Source organism: Pipra filicauda, unplaced genomic scaffold (genome assembly GCF_003945595.2).
Source record: "Pipra filicauda isolate LSUMZ 115617 unplaced genomic scaffold, ASM394559v2 scaffold268_size1050017_pilon, whole genome shotgun sequence".
In the NCBI taxonomy this organism is placed as follows: domain Eukaryota; kingdom Metazoa; phylum Chordata; class Aves; order Passeriformes; family Pipridae; genus Pipra; species Pipra filicauda.
The window spans coordinates 93,868-118,021 of NW_024104385.1; the positions used below are offsets into that span (position 1 = coordinate 93,868).

The 24,154-nt window shown below is 48.8% G+C and overlaps 1 protein-coding gene and 1 long non-coding RNA gene across 3 annotated transcripts in view; both read right to left on the reverse strand.

Annotated features, from left to right (window-relative positions):
- LOC120323461 overlaps window positions 1-3,299 on the reverse strand; it is an 81,182-nt gene extending 77,883 nt beyond the window's left edge. Inside the window, exon 1 of the long non-coding RNA XR_005563930.1 lies at window positions 3,140-3,299. This is a non-coding gene — a long non-coding RNA (uncharacterized LOC120323461). The remainder of the gene's footprint in view (window positions 1-3,139) is intronic.
- A 939-nt stretch (window positions 3,300-4,238) lies between these two features.
- PCDH19 (protocadherin 19) overlaps window positions 4,239-24,154 on the reverse strand; it is a 58,787-nt gene continuing 38,871 nt past the window's right edge. For both annotated transcript variants that reach the window (XM_027742752.2, XM_027742751.2), the window contains exon 5: window positions 4,239-9,047. In XM_027742752.2, coding sequence (XP_027598553.1) covers window positions 8,458-9,047 — 590 coding nt within the window. In that variant the 3' untranslated portion in view covers window positions 4,239-8,457. The remainder of the gene's footprint in view (window positions 9,048-24,154) is intronic.

Sequence of the window (24,154 nt, forward strand, 5' to 3'; positions counted from 1 at the left end):
ACTGGGAAACAGGGAACCGAAGCTCCATGTCCAAAGTCTCAACCCCAGTCTGAGGCTGATAGGAGATTTGTTATTGATTCACTGTGGCCAGAATTTCATCCTGTGATTTAAACCTAACTCCTCCAAAGAGAATAAGATCAATTTTGCAGAGAATCAAATACATAAAGAACAGCCTTTGAGCCGGTGTGCAGCAGAGGCAGGGAGGGTAGTCAAAAAAAAAGGCTCTTTCCTTATCAGGAAAGTTAAAAAAAAAAAAAAAAGAAGAAAAGAAAGGAACCTGGAGAATGTTGTTTGCTCATTTTTCCTTTCCCAGTCAAAACAACCCCGCCTCTGCCGGCTCTCTGCATGGGCACTGAGGGAGTAGAGCAGCAGAGGGTTTCTTGTAGCAGGACTGGAATGTAGCTGCTACAGTCACCAACCCTGAAGCCCCCTTCCCAGATCCCCCACCTCACATCCAGCCTTTCCCAGGTGGCCCCTGACCCATGAAGCTGCATCAGCACCACAGTGGGTGAGCAGGTCCGACGTGCTGGGGGCTCATGTCCGCCAAGCCTGGCAATGACAAAATGCACTGGTGATACAGCATCCACCTTCATGGGCACAATTGCTGCTTCCAAAAGGGGCTGGGAGTGAACACAAGGCAGAGAAGGCAGAGGTTTGGGGAGAAAGGGAAAACCAGCTCTGCTGCATCCATGGAGCAGGGCCATGGAGCAGGACACCCTGCCCTAAGGGCACAGGGAGCCCCTGCCCCAGTTTCCTCCATATTTGGGGAAATGTGAGCTCCCATCAATTAACCCCCATTTCTCCTGTCTGGGAAACTGGAAACCCTTACACTTAGTTTCTCTCTTGGAGGTTTTATTATCGTAATTCCTTTTTATTTTGGCCTTGGAAAACAATTCATCACCCTCAGGCAGCATAGATTGGCCTCTGCCAAGGTTGATGATCTGCTTGTGTGCCATCTCCTCCTAAAGCACAGGGGTAATTTGGAGCTTCTTCTGTCCTAAAGCTTTGCAAGGGATCACAGCCTGGTATTTGACCCTCTGCTGCCACCCCGGCCACCTTCCCATGCCCTGGGCAGGAGGACATGTCGGCACTGTGGCAGAGGCTTCTGCAGCCAGCCACCCCCTTGCCCATTATTTAACTGCAATCCAGAGGCAATTTTTCTTGGGAAAAGCTTTTAAGCTTGATCAGTGATGGGGTTAATATTGTTTGCCCTGTGTCTCAATTTTTTATCTGTATTAATGGAAAGTGCCATGGCAGGGTTTTCCACAGCAGCACTACAGTGCTGCTTTCTTGGCTTGTTTTATTTTAAAGGCTGGCTTGCAGTGACTGATCACGCTGCAGCACAGCAGTTACCAGCCACGTCCCCACAGAAGCTGCCCAGACACCCCCGGCAACAGTGTGATGTCTACCCTAAAGCCCAGAGTTTGTCCCCAAAGAGCCATCCTTGCCGCACAGTCCATTCCACCACCGAGGGCCAGAGCAGGGAGGGAGCTGAGCAGGGCTGTATGCGGCAGCAGAGGTGAGCTCTATAATTGTACACCTGCCTGTGTTTGTTCTCTGATGGCTCTTTGGGGACACTCAGTTACATCACGTTCAAAAGAAAAGGACAACAACACAAAACAAAAAGCAGTTGCAAATTAAACAACTGGAAGCCTACTGGGGCTGCCAGGAAAGTTGGATGCTGCTTCCTGCCCAAGGCAAGCAGGCATGGGAGCAGAGCCTGAGTCCAGCTCAGACAGAAAGGCAGGACGGGGACATTTGTCCCCCCCTTCCCTACCCACAATACTCCGTGTTTGCAGAGATCTGCTCCAAACAGAGATATATTATATATATTTTTGCTCTGTGCTTTTAGGTCTTTGATTCCTCCAATTTATTTGTTCTTGTCTTTGTGGGCTTAACAGTCAAAGCGTATGATAAGTCATTGCTTGTTAATCCAATTTGGCTCTATTTAGATATCCCAGTTTAACATCAAATATAATACAGAATAATGTCCAGAAGAAACAGAAATGAGATTCGTGTCTCTGAACCAGCTCTGAACCTTGCCCAGTGAGGGCTGACTGCTTTCTTTGCTAATTTATTCTCTTTGGTTTCATCAAGCTGGTCTTCACGGCTGAGCCCCTCACTGCAGGGGGCACAGGCGTGGGGGATCTGTACCATGGGGTGCAGTACAGCACCCCTAGAACCTCTCTTCCGTGTGAGAGTGACAGCTAGCCAAGGTTCCTGGGTTCCCCAGGAACCCTCTTTTAGCGATGCTGGGGAGCTCAGGGGACCAGTGATGGGTTCTCCCACGTCTGGGTGGGCAGCAGTTCCCTAGGGAGCCCAGTCCACCTGCAGTACCCTGCTCTTCACACTGACTGTCCCTGTTATCTATCAGTTGTGCATGGCACAACCAGAGCCAGAAACAGACCTGCTTGACTCAAGTCCCCCCACCCAGCCCCAGAGACCTTGCTGGGGCTCAATGCAGCCCAGGATCCTTCCCTCAGCACCCACCAGCCGCCAAGCAGTGAGATGCAGCACACCTCTAGGGACGAGCGGCGTTTCCAGACAGGCACGCATGAAAGCAGGATCCCGTTTTTGTCTGCAGCAGACGCTCAATCCCGCCCTCCGGCCGCCCACCTCGGCCCTTCCCGGCGCTGTTACTGAAGCCCAGCGCCGCGGTCCCGCAGCCGTCTCAGCAGAGGAGACGCTGCAACTCCTTCGGGTGCGCCGGCGGAGACAGAGGACAGTGACAACTGGCTGGGGAACACAGCAGGGACGTGTCTCCAACCTGACACCTCCGAGCTCCCAGCCCACAGCCGGCACAGCGAGCTGATGGGTCTTGCAGTGGAGGGAGGGTATTAAACCAGGAGCAAGCGCAGCACCCGCGGGGCCCTGGCAGGTTCTGGATGGGGGCTGGTCTGGGATGCTACAAGCAGAGTCCTCCCTCCGGGGCGGTTTCAGCCCCATTTTGTCTCTCAGCCCACAGTGAGCCCATACCTGGCCCTGGGCTGGGGCTCTGCATTGACCCCAAACCAGTCCCCCAGTGACCCTCACTGCAGACTGGGCAGCCCCGCTGCTGCTGCCTTCCTCCACCTCCCACTGCTGATGTTCAAGGGCAGCTCACTGGGACAATTCCTCCCCAGACAGAGTCAGCTCCTACCTGGCAGACAAGTCCGTGGTGCTGGCACAGCTCTGGCCCTGGGCCCTCGGGGCAGGCAGGGTCACAGCCTGGGGTTGCTGTAACAGCTCACGACCTCCTCAGGCACAGGCATCACTGCAGCAACAGCAACATTCCTCTCCAGATAGGGTACAAACCTCCAAACAACCACCAACCTCCCCTCCACAGCCTGGATTTATCTCCTTTTCCCCACCTACCAAATGACTCACTAATGACAGTGCAAACAAGCTGCAGGTGCTGGTTCTGGGCTGGCTGTGAACTGTTACCTGGGGTCTCCCTGCCAACACACACCTGTGCCAAAGCTGACCACAGCCCCTGCTACATCGCTGGAGCCTTTACCGAGGGTTTAAAGTGATGGGAGCCCATCCAGGTGTGATTAACCCCAGCTGACCCCTCTTCCCTGTGTGCCCCAGCTATGCAGGGTGACGCTCAGCTGTGCAGTTCAAGCATCTTCCCAAGCCAGGGAAGGGGCTTCTCAAGTCACTGCTCTGTTCCACTTCCACCTTGGTGTCACCCTGACAGAGCAGAGTCCATTGGGGGGAGCATTTAGCCTTGTAGCCACAAAGTGCTCAGATGCTCCGTGTGTAAGAGTGGTCCATGAACAGCCTGCTAATTCAGGAGGCAGTGGATGCTCCTCACAATCTTGCCACAGCCTCCAAAGCACGCTCCTGAAAAACTAAGGGAAAAAGTCTTTTCTCCTCTGTCATGTCTCAGTGGGGAAGTGTGTTTTGGAGGTGTTTCATACCTGTGCTCAACCCTGTCATAGTTGTGTTTCCCCTGAAGGTGAGGAGTGGCAGTGCAAAGGACCAGCACCATGCCCAGTTTCACAGGGGTGAGGAGAGGGGCTCTGACACTCTGGAACTCAGAGCCTGCCTGCCCCAGTGGGTCACTTTTGGGGATGGTAATGACCCCTCCTCAGGGCTAGGAAAGTTCTGCCTGAGGTTTTCAGCCTCTCGGGTGCCAAAGCAGATCAGCTGTGGGACAGGGACAGGGCTGGGGTGGCACCCAGGGCACCCAGCCATGTGCTGGCTTCTGCAGGACCAGCACCTGGAGCCCATCAAAGCAAAGCCACTCAGGCACATTTAACCAAACACTTACTTTCCATTTTATTCAATAATTGCTTTAATACTAAAATGCATTAGATGCTCAAAGCAGAGAAAAGAAAATCACATTTAGGTGGAAAACAAAGTTCTCATCAGATGAAAAAATCCCAATGTGGCAGGTACACCATTTGGAAACAGAATCGTAATAATTTAATAAAGCTGCTTTATCATCTTCATAAAATAGACAGAATGGTGATTCTTTTTTTTTTTTTCCTTTTTCCATTTTGTTGTTTACAATGATTCAATCACTGTGAAAATGTACATAACATACATATCAGCATATACAACAATTTATTCTTCATATACTCGGCAACGGAGACACCATGACGAGACGTACCGCGCTCAGTCCCGCGGCAGCCCAGCCACCGCCGGCCTCGCCAGGCTGCAAGGAGGCGTGTGCTGCTGAGAGCCAGTTCCGTGAGGTGTGTTTGGAGATTCTATCCCAGCTTAGATCAGCTGAACATCAGCTGATGCTGGCGAAGGCTCCGTCTCAGCAGTGCTTGCAGCGGGGGCGGCTGGGCTTCTCCCCGGCGGGTACCGCAGCTCACAGGTTGGATCAGAGATTACCCATAGCTGCAAAAGCAGCTGTAGCAACAAGACCATCAATTTTCCCCAATGACAGACAAATGTGTTTTCCATTCATAATTAGTTCTTTTTTTCCCCCAAGAATAATTTCAACATACCCATCAGACAAGTGTGTTCTTTACAAAAGCAACTTGTTTCCTATTTGTAAAAAAAAAAAAAAAAAAATAAAAAAATAAAAAAAGAAAGGAATTCACTTCTGCACAATGTGTGATCCACAGGCCACCTCCAGCTCACAACAAACAGGGAACGGAAACAACCTCAGTAGGACGGTGCTCAAGGGGGATTTTTCCAGCCATCAGTCATCCCTCCCAGCCCTCCACCATTCCTCCTGGCATAGTCCTGCAGCCTCGAGGGTGGGAAAAGCCAGGGGCTCCCCAGGGAGCAGGGAAGAGTACAGCCCCCCAGCCCCGAGCCCCAGGGCTGCTCCAGATGGGTCCTCGTCATGCTCGGGGGAGAATCGTCGGTGGCTGCTGCTCTCCTGGATAAACAGGGGAGCAGAGCAAGTTTGCCTGAAGGAAACCAACAGATCCCAGCGATTTTTCCTAAACCAAATCTGAGGACAGGTTTAAGTTATTAAAAAGCACAGTAATTACATCTGGAACTCTCCCAAAAAGCCTTCCCGCCCCCCTGCAGCTCGGAACATTTTTTGCATGGCCAGTTCTGATGCAACTAGGAAAAAAACCAAGAGACTGCGATTTGCCCAGGAGCCTGAACTCATCTCGAGTGACACAGAGGGACAGTGACAGGAGTACCAAAATATTCTGGAGAGGGCCAAGGCAGCAAAGCTGGGGCCACTCCCTGGGTCTCTCCTCAGCCCCGCACAGGGAGGCCATACCAAGGAAGGGCCCCTTGCTCAGCATCCCCTGCTGCAGCCTGGGTCAGCCCAGAAAACTGATGTTTAAACGATTTTCTTGGAGGCATAAGGGTTTACTGACCTCTTTAATGCCCCCTTTTAATAGAGAATTATTTCACATTCTTTCTCGGCTGTGCTTTTATTCAGAGTGGCAAGGAACGTTTCCTCTGGGTAAATTAGAGAAATGTTTCTATTTTTTCTTTTTTTTTCTCTCTTCCTTTTCAGTTAGCATCTATTTTTCATCCAAAATGCTGGGCTGGTGGTGGCAGCTCCGCAGGCAGAGGGCAACGCTCGGCAGAAATTAACGGCCGGTGCTTTTCCAGGCAGCTGGGGATGATGAGGGGGGGACAGCCACTATCCCCATCCCACGATGGGGCAGCCGGGTCCCATCCTGGCAGAGGTGGAGGGCAGACGATGGGGACACATGGGGTTGTTGCCCTGTGAAGCCAAGAGCATCTGACATGTGGGGCATCGCAGGCTCTATCTTTCAGCAAATGCATACGAGAAGCTTCCCCCCCAGAAAACCTCCCAGAGCTGACAAAACCAGGTAACATCAGAATAAACCCAGCCTGATGGTTACAGAACACCCTGTTACTCCAACAGTTTCAAGCCAGCCCCTTTCTTCTTTGCTTGTGTTATAATAAAAAACACATTTGGGGAAAAAAAACCCAGAAATAAATGACAGCAGTAACGGTACACAGGCAGGAAACACGGCAGGAACAGAAACAACATATCCCTGAAAAATGGGCTCAGAATCCAGAACATGAGGGAAAAAACCCCGGTTTGCTTTCTGGAGGGATGCAGGACATCACATTAACACGTGGGATGGGAGCTGAATGAGGTAGTCATCACACCGTGAGGGAAGTGTAACAGATTTCATTAGATGACTGTTTTTTGTTGATTCTTTCCCAATTCCTGGACCTAGCAAGTGGCAGGGGGAACAGGCTGACTGTGGACCTGTCTCGGACTGGCTGTGGCTTCAGCCAAGATCAATTTGTCCTGAAAAAAACAAATGCCTAGAGTTTAATTTTATTTTGAGGGTGACAATGATTGGATATTGTTTTCTTGTTTTCATTTAAATAAATCAAAGTAACAAATACTTTATCATGATATGTAGACCTAGAAAGACTCTTTCTCTAGAAACCACTAATTTCAACTTGCTGGTACAGCAAACATTGGCAAGAGCTATATATTTTCCCTTTCATAATCAATTTTAAATTCTAGGAAACATTATTAAGGGTAGGAAAAATCTGTTCAGTGAAGGGTTAACAATAACAGTAAAAATAATAATACACTAATTGAAATCCTCCTACCTTACTCATACCTCACTGAGGAATTATCACTGCAAGAGAGCAGAGAGTTGTGGAATCCCTTCTCTCTCTCCCTTCTACAAAATGGCTATTAAAGTAGCTCAATTTTTAAATCAATTTTATATGAGTAAATTTGCACCCACACAAAAAAAGTCCTTAATTATGAGAAAAAATAATGAATTACTTTAATTTTTTCTCCATTAAGAAGGCACATTAATTGAATTAGTAGCGTTGTTACATATCACCTGTCTGCCCCTAAATTAACATCACTATTGCTCATTCCATACTTATTTATGATGCAGGGATAGAAAGAAATCAGAACAGTCTAAAATCCACGCCATGATGACACACACACACACATACACTTGGCGTAATTGTGACTGGGAAATGCTGACTTGGAAGTGTGTGTCTAATTGAGAAGGTAATTTAGATCTTTTAAATAATTCCATCTCTTTGACTTGGAAATGATTGGAGACGGGGGATATCTAAATCTGGGAACTGGAAAAAAACCAAAACAACCAACTTCTGGAAAAAAACTTTCCATGCATTGCCTTGAAATTACGCAAAAGAAATGGATAAGGGAAAAAAGTTCAGCACAGTGTATTCGACAATTGCAATCCAGGCAGGATTTTCCCCAAAACATCCTCCCGTAATGCCCTGTCACTGCCCTGCAAGAGCCAGGGGAGGCTGCAGGCAATGGTGGGGGCTGGAAGAAGCGCTTGCTCCACCGGGGCTGCAAACCGCAGGTTCCCCAAAGTTTAAGTAAGATGATTGTGATTTTTTTTTTTTAATTCTTTTTTTTAAGCCTGAAAGCCTTTTGCCATCACCAGACATACAGTAATTTGCAATATCAAATACAATAATAGTACAGATAAGCATGTGACAGCAAAAGGATTCATAATTGCAGGGGTATCCACAGCAAAACACCAACACCTTAAAATACAAACAACCTCGTGCTGGGTGAATGTTGAAACTCACCCGACTGTCGCTTTGAACAGTCGCACACAAGAAACAGCCGCTACTTTGTCCAGACTACAAAACCGCCGGGGTGGTTACTAAAGATGTCCGAATAAGGAATTTGCCACTCAATTCTTTTCCAGGAATGGAAATTTATCTTTGTTTTGAGATATAAAAATATATAAACTCCAAGGAGGGGATACCGAGCACTCATGAGGACTGGGGGTGTCTCGCCTCTGCCCCCGCCACCCGCCGCCTCCCGGCAAAGCAAAACACCGGCTACTCCGCTCCGGCTGCACACCCCTGCCGCCTGTCGAGACAAGTGGGATTGTCACATTAACGATAGCTTCATTTATAAACAATACATTTAGGGAAAGCTTTTAAATACAGCAATCTGTGAACCATTGGTAAGCAATAAAAACAATCTGCGCTGGGAGTCCTGCGGTCCCTCATCCTCATCCGCATCCTCATCCTCCTGTCGCCGGGTGCTGCTCAGAGGACGATGTCCTTTAGTCTCCGGGCGCCGGGCGAGTCCTTTTCCCGGCGTTCCTGCAGGAGCGGGTTGCCCTCCTGCCCACTGCTCTCGCTGTCCGCCCCCCGGGGCTCTGCCTCCGTCGGCCGGGAAGGGCCACTGTTCCCAAAGGGCTCCCGTTCCCGGTTGCCAGCACAGTGCCCAGCACCGTAGGGCGCCGCCGGTTTGCCGGACAAAGGGCTCTTCAGGTGGAGGGGCGAGGTGACGGGGCTGACGGCCTCGCACCCGTTGCCCGCCTCGCGGACGGCGCCGCTCACCTTGGGGCTGCAGGCGGGCGGGTCCACCGTTCTTTTGCCTTTGGGGTTGGCGAGCCGCTCCTCGGCCGCGGGCTCGCCGCCCTCCTTGCCGAAGGTGGCGAAGGTCCTTTTTGTGCTGCAGTCTGCGTAAGGCTCCGCGTCCACTGCCGTCGCCTCGATGGAGAGAGCGATGACATTCCTCCCATGCTCAGGGGACTTGGCGCGGCTGGGGACGGCACCGCGGGGCATCCAGCACCTGTCCGAGTGGCCCAGGATGCGGCACTCCTCCCGGCAATGAAATCCTTCGCTCTGATCTGCGTGGGGAGAACACAAGGGATGGTGAGGAGGGGAGCCCAGCTGGGGGTGCCTACCAACCATGCTGAGCCGGGTGCTGCACAACCCCCCACTCCCAAGGAGAGGTGATCCTACCCCAAACTGCAGTGGTTCTACCTCAAACAGCAACTGATTTTAAGGCAAGGCTTGGAGGAGGAATTTTACTGCCATTTCTTGCTGCTCTACAGACTGGAGTTCAATTTCCAACAGGTTGTGTGTCACCTGCCACCACCAGATCAGAAACCTGGGGAAGGAGTGACGGCAGCAAATCCATCACAGCAGGTCTGTCTGTGTATCAAGCCCTCAGAGCCAGTGGTTCCTGAGTTTAGTGACCAGCGTTAAAGGCCACCATGTTTTAAGCTCGGTTTGACGTGACATTTAAGCTTGACTTTTCGCAGAGGTGGGAAAGGAACAGAGGGAGGAAAGGAAAAAGGGAGGAAGGGAGGTGCTTTTTGGTTCTGGTGTATATGTGCGTTTTAACTTGTTGCTTGATCCCCACAGACCTCCCACACAACAGAGGCTTTATAAATCTCCAAGATTGTCCACTCCACTGAAGATTAAATGTGTCATTCCCAGTGCTGGGGCTTTATTCATACGAGAGCAATAAAGATCCATTCTCTTGACTTGGGGCTGTCCCAACACCACTTTACAGTGCTGAAATATGGAGTGGTAGTTTAACCCTTTACAAGGACCCTCCATGAGTAGGTCCAAGGGCTCCCAGGCAAGTGCAAACCCTTGTGCCTGGTGCTTGCATGCATTCCCACGCTGCTGGCCGACCCCAAGGGACTGCACAGCTTCACCCCCACATCACAGATGGACAAACTGGGGCCCAAGGAAGCAGCCAGGCTCAGCCAAGTGCAAAGCTGGAAATAAAATCCAGCAGTTTCACCATCCCCAGCCTTTTTTGAGCATCCGACCGTGGCTCCTGCTGAACACCACAGGATCCTGGCTGCTTTTCAGTCTTGGCTTTTCCTTCATTTGATAAGAGCTTGTAATTTCAGCTGGCCCTCTTAAAGCACAACCTTTCCCTACGCAAAGATCTACCTTCCTTCCTACCATAACCTACACACACACAAAGCAGCATTAAAGCACTAATGCCGTTACCCATACGAGACCGCGCTTGGTCGGTGCCGGTTTGATGGATCGAAGGTGGCAAAGGTGCAGACTCAGCCTGGGTTTCCTCCCCGTCTGTCTGCAAACCGTTCATTTTGATGCTCTGTACATCTGTGTGCATAACCTCCGCTCCTCAGACACATTGGTATTTCCACCACATTCGAGCACTAGGGCGGCTGATAAAAATTCTCAGCACATAACACAATGCACCAAAATATGAGCAGCTTAACACTTACAGAGAATAAACGAGTAAAAGGCAGACCTCAAAAAAAAAAAAAAAGAAAAATAACACCGAAAGAGGATTTTTTTTTTAAAGGAGAAGAAGCCAATTAATTGAAAAATCTATGGGTAAAAGATCGGCTTTTTCTCTACATCAGAGCAGTGACACGGTGGTGTGGAGCGTGGCTCTGGGTGGAGGGGAGGAAGTCTCCGTTTTGGCAGCTGCCTTTACAGCAGCTTGAGAGCAGGATGCCCTGAGCCCTGCACACAGAACAACCTGCACCAAGCTCTAAAAGCCCATGATCTTATACTTTGATTCTGTTAATTTCAAGTACTTGAGCAAAATAGAAAGAAAAAAAAAAAACAAAAAATTGCCCAGAAAGTGTTGCTGTCTCCCTATTTATCCACAGCTTAACTTCAAAAGGGTGCCACAGGCATACAAAGCTGTGTATTCTGGCTGTGATAGCAGAGGACTTGGTGATGGCTGGAGGGGCTACAGAAATATCTTGGATTCTCATCCCCGATGAGACACTGATTTATTGTGCTGTGTGACCTTGGGCACGTTGCTGGAGCACACATCACTTCAGTCTCTCCACAAACATGAAAGGCCAGATGTGGGAGCAAGCTGGGCTGGCTGGTCCAGTGTGGGAAGGCACAGGGGAGCTGCTGTTCCTCACCTTCCTCACCCAGCATTATGTCTCAGCCCTGAACCTATCCAGCCAAGGCAAACCGCTCTCCAGAGAGAGCACAGGCAGGTTTGTCTTGCCTTGATCCATTTATTCCAACCTGGCACATTTTACAGTTAAAAACAATAGGAGGACTTCCCTGATCACTGCAAGTGGATACTACTCAAAGCCTAGAAAGGGATCCATGCTTTAAGAGCAGTTTCACTGAAGACCTAGTGTGGAGCCTATCTGCCAGGGAGGTGATCAGCTTTGGACACCAGAACTCACACCAGCACCAGCTGAAATGCAGGGAGGAGAAGAGCTGAAAAGCATTACATTAAATTATAGTGTTTCAATCTTTTACTTTAGGAAGGGAATGTTCACAGGACTGAAAGAGGCTGGGTTGACAGGCAGAGGGGCAGAAGTCACCATCACCCACAGACCTGAGACAACAGGTAGCTCCACAGTACATTCTGTCACTCTGCTTCTGTCCCCACCACACATCTCAGCCTTGAGACCACATCCTGCAGCCAGAAACCATCTTGCTCTCGGGGACAACATGTGTCTAGGCTGCCCAGAGAAACCCTAACCTGGCAGCAGAGCCCTGAGGAGAAGCCTCTTCTCCGTGGCAGAATGGAGATCTTCAGCTACCCATCCATCACAGTCTTACCCCTGTAGTTGATATAAAATACTACTTTTATGCCACAAGCAAGCCCTGTTGATACACAGGAACACCACTCCTCTGCTATCCCAGGTCCAAAGAAGGCATGTGTAGTGGGGTCTGGGCTTCTCCAGTGGCTGATCCCAGAGCTGTTACCTCACATCCTCCTCCTTCCCCAAGCAGAGACAGGCAGGGAGCCGCCGGGCACGCTCCTGGTGCTGCCCTTTGCAGCTCAAGTCTGACTCACCCAGCCTTGACAGCACCCAGGACAGTCATTCACATTCACATTCACATTACTGTACTGCTCTGTCTTTTTTTTTTTTACCACTTTAACAATCGGAAATAGGACAACAGGAAATTCTCTTAAAGCCCTAGATCTGCCCTAGTCAATACGACTGTTACTCTCTGCACTTAAAAAATGTTCTTAATGCAAGGAGCGAAGCCCAGGTAATAAGTACTGCACACGCATGACATGATAAGTGGCAGGCAGACAAAACAGGCAGCTCTTCACTTCTGCGTGGATAGCAGGGGGCTGAGCAAGCTGGTGTGAAACTGCTGCCAGACTGGGCTGGGTGAGAGGGAGAAACAACAGAGGGGCAGAGTGGGGTGAGACCCAACAAGGCTGGCAGAGACCTACTGGATGGCATGGGCTGGGGATGAGGAACACTATGGCCTGGGGAAGGGGAACCCCACAGCACAGGAAAGGGGAACACCACAGCACAGGGAAGGAGAATACCATGGCTTAGGGGAAGAGGAATACCATGACCCAGGGACGGGGAACACCACAGCCCTGGGATGGGGAAACACCATGGCCCAGGGCTGTGCAAGCCTTCCTGAGCTGGGCTGGACTTTCTAATGAGCTGAGGACATTACACACTCTGGGGTGATAGTCCTGTTGCCCGTTGGGCTGTGGGGAGACCCATGTGGCACCCAGGTGGCCTGGAGAGATGCTGAGCAGCTCACCTGAGTGCAGGTGTCATTCACAGGTGATGGCTGTATATAAGATGAGTGGGTCCTGCAGCAGCAATGTCCCTGTTTCAGCCAGTCTGCCCTCACCCAGCACAAATCCTGAACTTTGTTTCAGAGGTCACTTTCAAAATGTTCCCCAGGTACAAAACATACTGGCAGAAGCATCTTCATCAAGAGGTAAGCATTATCCTGAAGTCACACTTGGCAGGAAAAAAGTGTCATTGCTAAACGTAAGCTCTCACATAGCCAATATGAAATAATATAAAACCTACAGCCACCTCTGGAATAAATATGCTCCTCAACAAGCAAAGCAAAATCCACATTGAGCTCCAGATTTCAAAGCTTTTCTACTTGCAACTTGGAAGACCAGCATAAAGGCAACTAGAAACCAGCCCCAGCCAGCCCCAAGCCCTGATTGTGCTGCCTGTGGGTCCCAGCCAGGCAGCAGATGCCGAAAACCAGCAGCTGCAGAAAGACCTCGTAGGAGAGACAAAATCCCTTGCCCAGCCAAGACTCTCAGCCCTTCCCAATCCCACTATGAAAGCTCTTGGTCAGAAGAGCAGGGAGACAGGATGGATGCCTGAGAGCCAGAGCCCAGGAGGAGCAGCAGAGGTCATGTGATGGTCAGTGAAGCAACAGAGCCTCCGCCTCCACACAGGAAGCGTCTCCCCTCATCAAAAGGAGGGATTAAGGAATGTCCAGGGTGTACAAGTCTTCCAGTCTCCTATTCAACACCCACATACCTGCAGCAGAACAACATGGAGCGGGTGTGTGAGGTGCCCATTCAGCTCTCAGAGCAATTGAATTATCTCCAGTGGAATTGCAGCGCTGGCCAAAGAGACAAAGTTAAATCGTAGCAAGGTGCAAGTGCCTGGGAATGTAATATTCCTGATAAATGGCCAGATGACATGTGCTGTTATACAATCTAAGGTGCAATTTGGGCGATGACAATAGTCCCTGGAGTTTCCATTTTCAAACAGCCACTCAGTTCAATCCAATCCATGTCAGAGCAGCTTTGCCGAGGTGAGTAAGTAGAGCTCATTTGTGCTATTACATAGGGAGCAAGGAAAAGGAGCGGAGGAGTTGCTTGAAAATGAAAAATAAGGGAAAAAAAAAAAAAGAGTGACTGGAAGAATCTGAGCCTGCTGGGACATGCATGGGGCAGCAGGTACATAGGTGACATCGTGCTGAGTGGCCCCAGCCCAAATCCCCAGCCCTGTGGCAGTGCCAGGCACAGTGCCCGTACCTGGGCTGGTACCACAGGTACCCTTGTGCAGGAGCCTGGCTTTATCTCCACATTTCGGTGTTCCTTCAGCAACCGTATGATTATACTGTAATCATGATGACACTGCTCCTGGGTACAGCAAACAGCACGATCATTAAAAAATTCATTTCAAAATCTTCCTGGAAGCTAATAAATTTTACAGCAGTTTCAATCCTTTCTCATTGCAACAAAGAAAAGCTTAGTTCCAGACAAATTAGAAGTAAATTGATTGCCTTAGGGGAATCTATTCAAATATCACTTTTCCATGTTAGAAATCTCTTCCTGAAACAAGGAGAGGAGAACCAGGGAGACCCAGCACGGGAGGGATGTGGAAAAGCAAATCATTAAATCTCAGTTCATGAAACTGAGGGGGGGGGGAATCAAACTTAAAATAAAATGCAAATGTCTCACTGGGGTGCAGGCCCAACATTTGTGACGGAATTTATGAATAATAAACATGAATAAATAGTAAACACGAAGGGATCAAACACTGCTGTGGATGTTTACTCATGGTTAGCCATCTTTCATGGACAATGTGCAACTGCATTATTTAACATTCCTCTTCCAGCTATTTTGGGGTTTCTTTTCAACTCCAGCACCTTCACTTTTTCAAGGATGTATGCCACAAGGCACAAGGTGTGGCCCCCCAGCCCCTGTGCAGCACCCACCACCCTGACAGAGCCCTCTTCCACTCCACTCCAAGAGGAGCGGCTGTTCCTGGTTCAGGAGCAGTGATCCACTGCATTACGCTCCAGATAAAATAATAAGCCTGAGCAAAATACAAACAGTCCCCAGCCATGGTTCATTATTTGCTTGTAAATTAAGACTCTGCACCTCTTCCTTATCTCCTCTAATAGCATAATATCAGGGAACAAGAGGTGGGGAATAGTGTATTACATTTTTGACCTATGGGCTTTACAGAGCCTTCCTTGCCTTTCCTAATAAGAAATCTCCAGTCAATGCAGCAATGCAATCCTGGCGTGGCTTCCCTTGCACAATGCTCGGAGGATACTAATAACCAGGAACAGTGACAAATGCTCTTTACCGCAACGAAGAGCCTTTCTTTTCCTCTCTTTCACCATTATTTGGGATTTATGCAAGCTAAAAATGCTCTATTTTTAATCCTGGATTGTCTGTCCCGACACAGAAGGTCAACAGTGCTTGGACAAAGCACTGTAATTATTTTAACGAAACAACAGATGTGAATTAGATTAATTTATTGGGCAATTGCTGATAAGGACCCATGGCTGAATGCTACTCACAGGCAGCACTTCTGGAATGGTCAAGGGAGAGCTGTGAGGGGGCTCCTTCCCAGCTGTTGCAGACACAGACCATTCCCAGGAAGTGCCAAGGACTCCCACTGATTTACACCAGCCGAGGGTTGGCCCATTCACCTCTTCCCCGGCTCCGTATTACCATTAATAACTCCCTTTCTTCTGCAGAATGGTCCCTGTATTATGAATGAAGACTGACAAACAGACAGACCTGGATGCCTGGCAGCTGCACACCAGAGGGTAAGGATAGATTTGATGCAAAGGATTTTCTCTAGAAAAATGCCTTCCTGGGCATACTGATGCCTTTGGGATGAGAAGGCGGCTATGGGAAGGAGGGAGATCACCTGAAGCAAAAGAAGCTGGTATGTGGGCATGCCATGCACTACAGCAGAGTCAGACCCAGAAGGTATTATGGGCTGGAATGTAATTTAATGCTGGCTGCTCCCCTTTATCCGGGACCGCAGGCCAAACCCCACCTCATTCACAAGGAAAAATTAATTCCCTTTCAGAAGACTGGCGGAACACACCATTTAAACTCCAATTAATCCTATTCTTAAGTGGTCCATGGAGCTCATGCTGGCCCCTGAGTGGCGGGGATTTCACCTCTGAAACTCCGCTACTCATGCCTCCATACAGGGCTCATTAGCATCCTAACTGATGTTGGGATGCAGGATCCTGTCCTCGGAGAGGAGAGCACTCCAGGTTCTGACAGACCTTTTCCATCTCAAACCGTTACAGCTCCGTAATTCATCAGCACAGCTCCCATTAATGCTAATGGCAGCTACTGCACTGCCTGCACGAGCGCAGAATACAACCCCTTGACTTCATTACTGGAATTCAATTTCATTAACACTGGATACAGAGGGATTGTCCTAAATACACTCTTTCTTATACTTTTTCATGTTAATGCAACCATTTGAGTATATTATACCCTGCAGAGATGGAAACATTTCTAGTCTGTTTAAACATATTTCCCACAATTGGGAGCAAAACTTTGTTTCCGTTTATGCCTTTGACACCAGCTGCCTTCCATTTAATGGGACTTTAGAAAGTACATTAATCCAAAGGTTACTGTTCTCCGCTATTGTCAAAGATGAAACAAATTCACATATTCTGTCAGGGTAATGCAGGACCAGCCAGGCAGCTACATTCCAATGGCAGCAATAAATCGAATTATTACTCTGTCCTATTCAAAATTAGGCATTGCTCAGAAAATAGTTACTCAACAATTCTGATAAAAAATTCAAGAAAACAGAAATTACAGTGGGGGGAGATAAGAAGCAATTCCCAGATGCTTGTACTGGGCCAGCTCCTGGCCCAGCGCCTGTCGGAGCAGCATCCCTGCCCTCACTGCAGCCATGTGGATGTTTGCTGCTTGGGAGGCTCATGGTGAACATATTACTGCAACCAGCACCTCCCCTGGCCAGGATGAAGCAGAACAACCCATACTCATCCTCCCTCTGCAGGGATGAGAGGGCCAGGGCTCTGGCAGGAGCGGGATGCTGCCTGTCCCCTCCTCCTGCCACCCGCCCAGCACAGCTCTCCCTTCCCTGCAACATTTCTGGTGCTTCCACACAACAAGTGAGAAATAAAGGAGACGAGGTTATAAATGCTGATACATAATTTACTCCTATTATCAAGATTAAACACATCTTTGCATGCTTAGCATAAAACAACTGCCTTTCCCCAGATTTCTCAAGGACATGCATAAACTTCATTATTATCTAAATAATCAAAAGAGTATTTCAATAGAATATTTAACTGTCTGCCTACTGGAAACTCAGAGCCTTAATCTAACACTGATCCTCTGTTGTCCTTCATGTAAATATTGTTGGGATGTCAGCCAAAGCCTAGGGAAGTGAGCTTCATCTTGGTGGATGGGAATCTCTCGTGTCAGATACAGTCAGCCTGACTAATGAGACCTACAGCTTGCCAAAACCTACAGCCTCGCTGTCTGTTCCAGCTATTGAATGCGTTCAGAAACCCAGTGGCACCAGCCCAGCAGTCTACAGATCCCAATCAACTATCAATAGCTTAAGTGTAAGTGATTGTGTATGAAGTACGAGCCAAATGTGTTTCCTTTTTCAGTTTTAGGACCTCCAGTATTGTTATTGCACCAGTAATGCTTGCACGGAATTAATCATAGACATACCCACAAGGCAAAACATTAGGAGAAGCTCTTTGTACTTTCTAAAAGTGTGCAGCTCTGAAGAGTGGAGGGAGCTGGAAGGCTTCCCAGCACGATAGGGCGTTCCCCATCGTCAAGAGATAGCAAAGGAATTTTTCCCCTTTTTTTATTAGAAAACCAAAATATTGGTTACTGGCCATCTCTCATCATGACATTGACCTCTCATGCCTCCACCCTGGAGCACAGCATTATGCCTTCCCTGGTGCTCTGCTTTTTCGGATGAACATGGGAGTTTTCCATGCTGGTGGATCTTTTCATCTGAAGCACAGGGATGTACTCTGTTGAGATACTGGCCTAGGGTGGTGAGTGCATCAGAAAATCCCAAAGGGATATGGGGTGGCCACAGAGACAGGTCTGCAAAAGCTTCTCTACACTGTCCAGCACCCAACAGTGCCTGACCCGGCACCACAACTCACAAGGACATTCCTGTTCTCTCTGCATGGCCATGAATTTACACAGACAGCTCAAAGGAGGCTCGAGCTCCACATCAATGAAGGATAACACCGATGCCAAGGGATTGCCAGCTGCAGGTCAGACTGGCCCCATGGCCAACAGAATTGTCAAAGTCTGGGAATCTGGCCCATTTAATTAGATGAAACTTCATTACTGCAATTAAGTTTACCTTCATTAATTCAGAGTGCAGATAAACATGCATGTAAAATTACTATAAGGTCAATAATAAAATCTAAAACCTCATTGTAAGCTTGGGGAAATGACACTGCCTGTTAGTCATGGACGACCTCAATTCCAGCAATCCAGCTGGGGTCCCATCCCATCCCATCCTGTTCTGTTGGCTCTACAACCATGGGGGTGAGATGGAGAAGCCTTTGAGTATGTCTGGGGCTGTGAACTGCAGAGCTGCGGGGAGATTTTCATGACTTCCATAAGTACTACAAGGAAAGCAGTTGGCTCCACAGCACCCGGGCAGGGACACCGAGTCCTACATGGGGGGTCTGCACACCACCCTGTGGTCCTACCACACATCCCTTGCTGTGGCTCCAACACAGAGATAGAAGGCTCCTGCTTCCCAAGATGGGCTGCTCCAGTACTACTGGAGCATAGCAGGCTCTGCCCCAGCCTCTGCCAGCACAGCCTCCGATGATTTCTGGTTTCCCAAGGCATGTTCCTGCAGCACTGCCCTGAGGTCAGGCTGGATTGTGTTGGCTACTGGCTCCGGTTCACAGGGCTGTCAGCTAAATTGTACCACAGCATCATTACTCCCCAGTGATGGTGTGACAGATAGACAGAGCCCAGCTGGATTTTCAAAACCTAAGCACTTTGCAACACTGACAGGCAAGAAAAAAACAACCACCAACCCACAACCCTCTTAGTCTGAGCAGGTTTTATCTGGAAATACCCAAAGCTAGTCGGTATAAGACCCCACAAAGTCATTCCTCCTGAACCACTTTCCTGACCAAACCTTTTAACTGTGACTGGGAAATAAAGAGCGATAGATACAAGCCCCGGCTGGCGTTACCTGATTAGTCTAGTACCCACCACATCCTTAAGGTGGCTGTTCTTCAAAGGGATAAAGAAAGGCTGAAATGACTGACGTAATTGGTGCTTTCAGACAGAGTTAGTGCGAGGAGAAGAGTCAAGTTCATTACACTGGGGTTCACCACACGGCTGCAGCAGCTGAGAAGACGTGGCCAGTGTTGGGGCTGAGCTGCTGGCCGGGCACCTGCTTCCATAGCAGGAGCACAAGACACACCATAAGTGGGTGGGTTTAACCCAAACATGTCCCTCTGCAGTGGGAATCAGCCTGATTTTCCCTCCTAGCACAAGAAAGGGGATATAAGGGGAAGGCAGGCAGCACAGTCTTGCAGTAATTCTGCTGGAGCCCCTCTACAGGGATCCACCCTGGCTGTCTGCGGCACTCGGATGTAATGCTGCCTCTCTGCCACTGCACGCTCTCCTCATTTCTAAAACACTTACACATGCAGCATGCATTAGAATTAAAAAACCATTAAACCTCGGAAAGGAAAAACTTTGACAGGATGCGTAATATACTAAGTATAATTAATTAAATTGGATGAGGCACTGGGGGACGAGAGAAGAGTGGATGGAGACTGTTCTTGGAAAAGGGATGGTAATGCACTAATTTTCAGTGTGTGCCATTAAAAAACAGCCTTGGAAGAGGCAAAAATGAGCGTCGGGGGCTTCGAGAGATGGCACCAGCCAGTTGGGCACCTCAGATGCATAGCAAAGAAGGTGAGAGCACAAAACGTGGCCCATTAGAGCCCTAAAAAAATTATAATGAGGGTGGAAAAGGCACCAGAGAGAAGGAAGAACAGAAATGGGATGCAGGTTGCTAAAAAGCAATGTCCTACCAGTGACAGCCCCCTCCAGAGAGTTTCTCTTGCCCACCCCATCAGGGTGCAGACAATGGACCACCTCCACCACCCAGCTCCAGGTTCCTCAGGGCTGGCATGGGCATCAGGGCAGGCAATAGGAGATTCATCCTGAAAAGCATCTGGCTCTCTGTGGGATTATTCTTCAGCTATTTGTAACTCCAGGTGTGGTTCCCTAGCATAGGTAGCACCCTGCTGCATCCATCCATCCCCTCAGCAGTGTTTGAGGTGGATGGGAAGCAGGAACCACAGCTGAGGCTGGGGAGGGAGCATCAAAGGCGGCCCCAGTCATCACAGCAGGCAGAACATGATGAGACAGGCACAGTCTGGCTGTTCAGCAGGACAAAGTTTTAACAGGCTTAACAACAGCATCAGCACTGATCATTAGGCAATTACAACTGCTGAAAGTTGACAAAGCACCAGGACCAAATGAATTATCTCCCCAAATCCTGCAGGCAGGAGCATGGAAAAGAGAAAAGTCATCGTCAACAGCCTCTGATAGCTCACTGGGTGCAGCACAGTAACTAAAAACTAAAGGGCTGCTCGTTTACTTGCTGTTTGGAGAGATGAAAGGGAAAGGCCAGGAAATGAGATCTTCAAAAACACTCTCATCACTCAGGGAGCGGTGGGAGGGAAGGTCCTGGAAACACTGATACAGCCAGGATTGCTCAGTGCCTGGGGATATCTGATTCAGAGGAAGGGACTGAGTGTGTTTGGAAAAGGAAGGCAGATTTTGGCTGGGGGAGTTCACTTCTGAATCATCCCCAGCGTGGTTACTTGCTCAGTTCTGCACATTCCCGCACAGCAGACAGTGCCAGCCAAGGGGACAGTCGTGAGCTCTTCTTGAGGATGTGCCAAAACCCACTCCTCCAGGGATCTGCAGAGTTTAATCCATGTGGGACTACGGTGACTCCCTGCTCTGCTCCCTTGCAAACCACGGGATGCTCAGCTCTGTCACGCTGTGCTTCTCAAGCACAGCCCTTCACTTTGAGTGACTAGGCACGCTTTTCGGAAAAACATGCAAATGTGATTTAAAGACTCTAAGTGATACAGAATATATCACATCCCTTGGGAACCTGTTCCAGGGGGTAATTATTCTAATTCCTAAAATCATGCGTCTCATTTGCAGCTGGAATTTTCCAAGGCAAACCTCCATCCCCCATCAGCAGCTCTGCCTTGTTCGCTGAATTAGGGAGAGGCTCAGCAGCAGAGATCTCCTCCCTAAGTTCACTTCTGAACACAGGCTTAGATGACCAATGCCTCAAGCAAAGTTCAGAGCACATCCCCTGAGAATGCTTTCTCTCTCGGGTCCTATTTCAAGCCCAGTGGTCTCAGTTGAAAGAGTCGTGCTGGATTCAAGAGGCTTTGAGCGAGGTCTTAAATCTCCAGACGTGTTTGGAGGGTGAAAGCTGATACTTTCAGCCATACCCAGAAGCTCCTGATGCAGAACAGCCTCCAGAAAGCCAGGGGACATGTTTGCACTGACAAAGCACCTCCTCTCCACCTGCCTGCCATAGCTCAGTGGTCCCTGCAAGGCACGTCTGCCCAGTGAAGGGCTTGTGTGGATTTTTATGGCGAATTAATTGAACATATCTACTCAGTAACAATGGAAGAAGACTGAAAAAGCAGAGGTCAGGCAATGAGGGAATTGCAGGTAGAATTGTTCATTTTAATTACTTGTCTTCATTAATGTGAGGTTTCTGGATCCTACGGTGATGACTAATGGGTCAAAATATTTGCATGAGTGAATATACTTCCACAAAAGGACACATGGCTAATGGGTGGAACAGATACAGAATTTTTGTTGGATTTTCCAGGGGCATTTTCAACACAAGATGAAAAGACTTCCCAGATCCCAGCAGTGTACCAGAGGGGAGCAACCCTCGGTGCAAGATAAACATTTTTATGCAGCACAGAAGTACCCAGGAAAAGTGTAACAGAAGGTGTAAATAAGTGACAAACGAGGTAAAACATGGGTTATACTTGAGCTGTTTGTGTCTCCTTGGCAGTCGAACAAGTTGGATACAAGCATCAGGGCTACCTGTGCTCCTGACAGCGCAGAAAGGAAACAAAAGTTTGGAACAAGCCAAACACATTCAATTTGCCTGAATAATTTAGGCTGCTGAGTTATCATGTGCTTCATGGACTGTCATCGAGAAAAGCTGTACTGCAGAGGAAAGGTCTGTAAATCAGTGCATCTGAGGGACCCAAACTAATCAGAGAGCGGCTGCAAAAGCACCGCCTGTCAGAACAGATGCAGGACATGGAAGTCACCCGGCAGGAGCTGCGAGGCAGACAGCAGTCCTGCACTCCAGGGATGGCTCCTGCTGATGGAGACACAGTGAGGCCGAGCAGAGAGTGGCACCAAGAAAACATGGCTCTCACTGAAAAGTGCTGGTAAGCAGCAGTTTCAGTGGCACAAATAACAAATAAAGGGGCAACAGGAGAGCTGGAAGGGACTTTTGACAAGGGCATGGAGTGATCGGGCAAGGGGGAACAGCTCTAGACTGCCAGATTTAGATTAGTCACTAGGAAGAAATTCTTTTCTGTGAAGGTGGTGAGGCAGTGGTACAGGCTGCCCAGAGAAGCTGAGGATGCCCCATCCCTAGAAGTGTTCAAGGCCAGGCTGGATGAGGCTTTGAGCAAATTGGTCTAGTGGAAGGTGTCCCTGCCCATTATAGGGAGGTTAGAAGTAGATTATCCTTAAGTTCCCTTCCAACTCAAATCATTCTGTGATGTTGATGGACTGGCAAACATAGAGAGTGAAAAAGTCAAATATATACAGAGTACCCACCCAGGGACACATCTGAGTGTGCCAGACAATCCCCAAAGGTATTTATACTCTCCGGTAATGCAGCTACTGCTCCCAAAACACCGGCGCTCTGACTTTTCCCGAATTACTACTATGCACAGTTTTGACTTCACCTTTCTAGCCAAATGCCTTTTCCCTAACAGGAGCTGCCCCCATATAACTTCTCACTGAGCTGTACTAAACCCAGAAGCGCAGGTAGTTGAGTTGAGGAAGTCGTTCCTCTCTCAGGTCAAACCCCTGGCTCGGGAGCAGTTTGCCATTCAACCAGCTGACTGGGGAACGAGCAGACGAGGCAGCATCATCAGCTGCACTCGCACCAGCTACTCCTCTGCCTCATCTCTTTCATGAAGCCGACACTTCCAAAGCAGTCAGAGGAAATCAAGTGCTCGACCTATTTTGGTTTGCAAGAGATGAGGACACCCACCTCTCTTGGCTTCTCACAAAAAGTTTCAACGCTCTTCGCTCTTACGTTTTTCACATAAAACAGCTCAGAACAGCCACAAAACCTGCTCTCTCCAGCATGCACTCAGCACCAAGTCTTCTCCCTAGGAACTGCCAGAAGCTCCTTGCCTTCCACCCCCACTAGCTGCATGTCCTCAGCACCCCACAAGACACGGCACCCCCTCGCCACAAGGACTCTCCTGTGACTGTCCCCGTAGCTCCAGCCATGTGCCAGGGCGGCTCTGCGGCACAGAGCTCTCCAGCACCTCCCTAAGATGCAAGGTAGCATCTGTGGTGAAATCTCACCAAATGATCCAAGATAGTTTTCTCCAGCTGGGACTGATTGAATATAGCCTGGGCACCGGATGATGTGGGAAATCAGTCGTAGCAGAGCACAAATTGCATGCATAGAGGTAATTACTGCAGCACAAGGTTGGTAGCACCACTACCCACATGACAGTATATCTCAGCAATTTTCATTTCCTATTGCTTCAATTCAGAGAGGGGTTTTTTTAATCTTTTTTTTTTTTTTTCTCCTTTTTTTTCCCCTGTGGTTCAATTTACTCCTTTTCCTGCAGGGAGTGAGTTAACCCAGGATTTCTTCAGGATAAAGCTCTGATTTCACTACAGCTAATCACTGCACATATCCAGATGTCCCGCTGTTTATGACACCCAGACCTCAAGCCCAACCCATCTCGACCTGGCTCCACTTCCCTGCTCCAGGTGTGACTGTCACTGCCCGAAGGTGAAGTGACACAGCAGTGACCGCTGGTCACCCACTGCCATGTACCATCACCCGCAGCCAGCTGTGGATGTTGGTAATGAAACACAACGTGCTGGTAGCTAATGAAGCTGGTTACAAAGCAAGTCATTCTTCACACTTGAAAAGGGGTGAAAAATACAATATGGAAAATGGAACAGAAAAGGGTTTCTGCTGAAAAATAAAAACACTAAGAGAGCTAATGCTGAGAGCTGGGAAGCTGATCATTACTATTACAGATACTCAGCAAAAATAGGGCCACATTATGCTTACTGTTATTATATGCATTGTGACTAACATATATCTATAATATCTGCTATGGAGAACTTATTTTCCAAACAGACACAGGGGTTAAATGCAGGATAGAAAGG